Source organism: Carya illinoinensis, chromosome 1 (genome assembly GCF_018687715.1).
Source record: "Carya illinoinensis cultivar Pawnee chromosome 1, C.illinoinensisPawnee_v1, whole genome shotgun sequence".
NCBI lineage: Eukaryota > Viridiplantae > Streptophyta > Magnoliopsida > Fagales > Juglandaceae > Carya > Carya illinoinensis.
Window position 1 is genome coordinate 14,154,191 of NC_056752.1, and position 5,047 is coordinate 14,159,237.

The window sequence follows — 5,047 nt, forward strand, 5'->3', positions numbered from 1 at the left end:
TGGGCAGAACCTACTCCCGATTGCTAGAGGGGTAGGGTGGCCTTTGGCATGACTCTCCCCTTTAACCTCATGGAGAGGTAAATTGTTCAGATAGTCTATGACTGGACCTGCTCCTGCCTATTGATACACACAAAGAAGGTAGTCTTCGTCTTCAAGTGGCCAAGGGCCGACCTGCACTCCACCACAGGAAAGGATTAAGTAGCCTTTGGCATTGTACCCATCCTTTGATATCCTGCGAGGAGGTAACTTCTTGGGACAGAATGCTGCAGGTCCATTCTTTGCTATGATGGGGGATGGGTAAGTTGTTCTCACCGTCGGATGTGCAGGACCTGCTCTCTACCACGGGAGGGGTAGGGTGGTCTTCGGCTTGACTCTCCCCTTTAGCCTTGTGGAGAGGTAAGTTGTTTGGGCAGTTTGCCACTGGACCCATTCTCGCTCATTGGCACCATAGGTTATTAAGAGATCATCTTGTTTCTTTGAGGCGAGTGTGGTATACTTTCTTGAAAAAACAACATTCTTTCATTAATCAACAAGAATTTACAACGCTCAACGAGGTTCACAAAATAAAAAGGGTAAGAACGGGGTCCTAGGCCAAAGAGCTTTTTCCTACGATGCCTTTGCCCTTGGCACCTTGCATCCCTCTTGTTGTAGCCTCTTCATCCCCCACGCCCCCCCCCCCCCCCCCCCCCCCCCCCCCCCCCCCAAAAAAAAAAAAAAGAGCCCAATAGGGTGGGTCATGGACTAAGGGTTTCACTGGCTCTTGAGCTCCTAGACATAACACTCCTGTGCCATGACTTGCTCTCCTCGAACTTCTCCTACTTCTCATGGAGTCAGGAACTTTATCTTGAGGTGGTAGTTTAGGTGACTGCCAGTAAGCTATTAAGGGTGGGCCTATCAGTGATGGCATTGTAGGACGATGGGGCCTTTACCACCAGCAAACTGACCATGATTGCGGCGGCGCAGGGGCACTTCCCGCAATGACTGATAGTGCGATGGTTTCCACAGGGTGGACCATGTCCCCAGACAATCCTTTTAGTGGTATCGAGGCCAGTTGTAGTCGTGCATCGTTGATTCCCATCCGGGTGAAAGCCTCCTTGATCGATGCAAAATTGTAAGTGCACAGTATCGTAATTTTATAGTAAAATAATGTGAAAAGTATTATCCATAGGGATTGGTAACTTACTTTTGACAAGTACCGAAATTAAATTAATCTCGACTTTATTTAGAAAAGTCACTAAGACTTTTGTAATTGCAACTTGAAATAAAATCAATTCAAATAAAATATTCAAAAGAAAAGAAGCTATTGTTCGAAGATCAAATTAATGAGAAAAAAACATATAGGAAAATGATTTCACCTAATTTCTCACTATACTTTTCTCATCTAACTAATTGAATTTAATTTTCTCTATTTGTTAGCAAAATCTTCAAACTCATCCAAAAGCCTCTTTTGATAGTCAATTGGAAATATTCTTGTTCATCATTTTACACAAGAGTATACAAATTAATAAAGCAAGAAAACATTAAGACCAACGATTTTAAAACTACATAGGTTCATATAAGTCTTTCGATCTCTATATTTGCTGATGCTGAAATATCGAAGTTTTATACTATAATTTCTTCTTTCGATAGCAAATCATAAGATTAAAATCATCTAATTAATGGCCCATCAATTAGAAGCAATAAGCTTAGAATAAATCAAACAAATTTGGAATAGAATTACTTCAAATTAGCATAGAAAGCAAGTATGGTTTGAAACTAGATTATATCATTTTTCTAGAATAAAGAAAATTTAATTCATGTTAAAAATTAAATTCAACATAAATGAATTTATCATAATTTTTATGAGAAGAATGAAAGAAAATAAACACTAAAAAAATACTGCTCCCAGTCCGTCGCGTTATCCACATTTTCTTTAATTTTTCATCTGGTAAGCGTCCCTTTGCAGGTTCAACTTCACTTTCTTTTCACATTTCATCCTTGGCCCTTTCTTTTTTTTTTAAAAAAAGATTTTTTTTTTTTTTAAACAATCATCAATACTTTCCATTCATTCATAAAATGTGTTACAAAAAACAGCAACACTCAGTTAAAACTCTCAAAAGACAATCACTCACTTAACTCCCCTCATTGCTATAAGACATTTCTCTAGCAATTATACTTGTAATTTCTGAAGGTCCATCCTGAATCCAGCACCACTCCCCTTCCACACTCAAACCTCTTTTGGCTAATGCGTGGGCAACACAGTTGCCTTATCTATGAATGAAACTCATAGACCAATCTGGCCTCATTAACAGCCTGCCACGTATATTGGCATACTGCTGTTCCATCCATGCATAGTTGCCCCCTACCTCTGTTACTCCTCTTATCACTCTGGCAGCATCTCCCTCAAACACCACCAACCTAACATCAAGCTCTAAAACGAGCTCCATAGCTCTCCAAAGAGCAGCTGCTTCAGCCAGATCAGAGTTTCCACTAAACTGTTTAGCAGAACTGAAAGTAAACAGAACCTCCCCCACATGATTCCTTGCCACTATACCCAAGCCCAATTTAAAATTGTTCTTATCAATAGCCGCATCAAAGTTTACCTTAGAAACACCCTCATCTGGTGGCTTCCATTTGATATTCTTCCTTATCTGACCATGAGACCCCTTCAGATTGTTTAGTGCAGCACGAGCATTATGAAAACTTTGAAGACTAGTCATTGAGGCATTTAGTACTTTTCGTGGACTGTCAAACTTACCTTCCAAAAACATCATGTTTCTCCTAGTCCATAGTCCTCTCAGTATCATAGAAACCTCCTCTAATTTACTCTGCTGCAATCTGGTTTGCATTTCAGACCATAGCACATAAAAGTCATTTTCTTCACTAGGCCATTTTTGAAGACCACTCCCACTCTCTGCCCTTACATCACTTGCAGCTAGGCATGACCATAGGACATGGCTTATTGTTTCTTCACCCCTTTGACAGATCGGGCATGTAGCATCTTCAATTATTTTTCTCTGCACTAGACTCTGCCTTGTTGGTAATATGCCCTTCAGAGCCTTCCACACAAACTGCTTTGTAGGATTAGGTACATTTAGTCTCCAAACCCCTTCCCAAATTTGCTTCTGAACTTCTTTGTTAGAGCATTCCCCAACCATAGATTTTCCCAAGGCATTGCCTAAATGATAGGCACTTCTCACAGAAAACCTACCATCCTTGGTAAAGCCCCACATCATTTCATCCTCCCCCCTGCCAACTTAAAGGTATATTGCAAATCTGAGCTGCCTCCTCCCTACTGAACATATCCCCTACCAAACTCTCATTCCAGCAATGCAAATCCTCAAAGATAAGAGAGCTTACCTTCGAGTCTGCAGATAGAGTATTAATAGGTGATCTCACTTTAAAATCTGAGCCATTATGTAGCCACTTATCCTTCCCAATTGAGATGCTCTTCCCATTACCCACTCTCCAGACCATACCTGCTTTCACCAAATCTTGTGCAGCTAACAAACTCCTCCACATAAAAGAGGGCTTATAACCAATCTTTGCATCAATAAACTGACAATTCTGGAAATACTTTTCCTTAAAAATCTTTGCAACCAAAGAATCACACTTTGTTTGTAACATCCACCCTTGTTTGGCTAACATGGCCTTATTAAAAACATCAATATCTCTAAACCCCATCCCCCCCATCTTTCTTATTTTCACCCATTTTATCCCAACTCTTCCAATGAATACCCTTCCTATCTTTGTTGCCACTCCACCAGAAACTTGCAATAATAGAATTGATCTCATTACACAACTTCCTTGGAAATCTAAATACATTCATTGTGTAAGTAGGAATGGACTGTAAAACTACCTTAATTAACACCTCTCGACCAGCACTGGACAAAAAAGAGTTTTTCCGGCTTCTAATCCTTCTCCACACTCTTTCTTTTATATTTCTGAAAGTTTCGTACTTTGATCTTCCAATCATGGTTGGAAGACCAAGATATTTACCATAGTCACCACAAATAATATCACCAGCCACGGCTGCCACTTCCCTTTTTATAATCTCATTGGTATTGGAACTAAACAAGATTGCAGTCTTCTATCTATTAAGCTTTTGGCCTGAGGAAACTTCATACAACAGCAAAAGATCTTGTATGGTCAACCACTCTTCTTTACTTGCCTTGCTAAAGATCACACAATCATCAGCAAAGAGGAGATGATTGATTCTGGTCCCACCTCTTATAGCAGCAACCCCTCTTATCCTCCCATTTGCAGCAGCATTACTCAACATGGAGCTCAGTCCCTCAGCACAGATGATAAACAGGTAAGGTGACAAAGGGTCACCTTGCCTTAGACCTCGAGTAGGCATGAAAGAGTCACCTACCTTTCCATTCACCACCACTGAATATCTAACCGATTCTACACACTGCAAAATCAAATGGTTGCATTTATCACAGAAACCCAGCTTCTTCATGATGGATCTCAGAAAAGTCCACTCTATTCTATCATATGCCTTTGACATATCTAGCTTTAGAGCCATGCTTCCATCTCGTCCTCTTTGTCTTGCTTTCATGGTATGAAGGATCTCATAGGCCACCATCACATTGTCCATAATTGATCTACCTGGAACAAAAGCACTTTGCAGCCTAGAAATTATAAAAGGTAATACAAGCTTAAGCCTATTTGCTAGAACTTTTGCTATGAGTTTATACAAAACATTGCATAAAGAAATTGGTCTAAACTCATTAACAAAAAGAGGAACATCTACTTTAGGAATAAGCACAATATTTGTAAGTTGCAACTCACTTGGCATATCACCCCCATTTAGTACATTTAGAACTGCCTTACAAACTTTAGGGCCCACTACTGCCCAGTGATGTTGGTAGAAGTCTGCTCCAAACCCATCTGGTCCAGGTGATTTGAAAGGCCCCATCTGTTGAAGTGCTTCCAGTACCTCCTCTTGCTGAAAAGGAGCCACAAGATCTTCATTCATTAATCTTGTCACTTTAGAGTCCACACTTTGCAAACAGGCATCTATATCTTCTTCCTTTGGATTCGAGGTAGAAAAAATCTTCTG

General features: G+C 40.2%; 2 protein-coding genes across 2 annotated transcripts; both read right to left on the reverse strand.

Moving 5' to 3' along the window:
• Nucleotides 1–2,246: 2,246 nt before the first annotated feature.
• Nucleotides 2,247–3,212, reverse strand: LOC122309373. Its single transcript, XM_043122882.1, has one exon. It carries the CDS (start codon nucleotides 3,210–3,212, stop codon nucleotides 2,247–2,249), a length of 966 nt encoding a protein of 321 aa, XP_042978816.1.
• Nucleotides 3,213–3,216: 4 nt separating this feature from the next.
• On the reverse strand, nucleotides 3,217–3,663 carry LOC122309460 (uncharacterized mitochondrial protein AtMg00310-like). Its single transcript, XM_043122989.1, has one exon. It carries the CDS (start codon nucleotides 3,661–3,663, stop codon nucleotides 3,217–3,219), a length of 447 nt encoding a protein of 148 aa, XP_042978923.1.
• Between the last annotated feature and the right edge of the window lie 1,384 nt (nucleotides 3,664–5,047).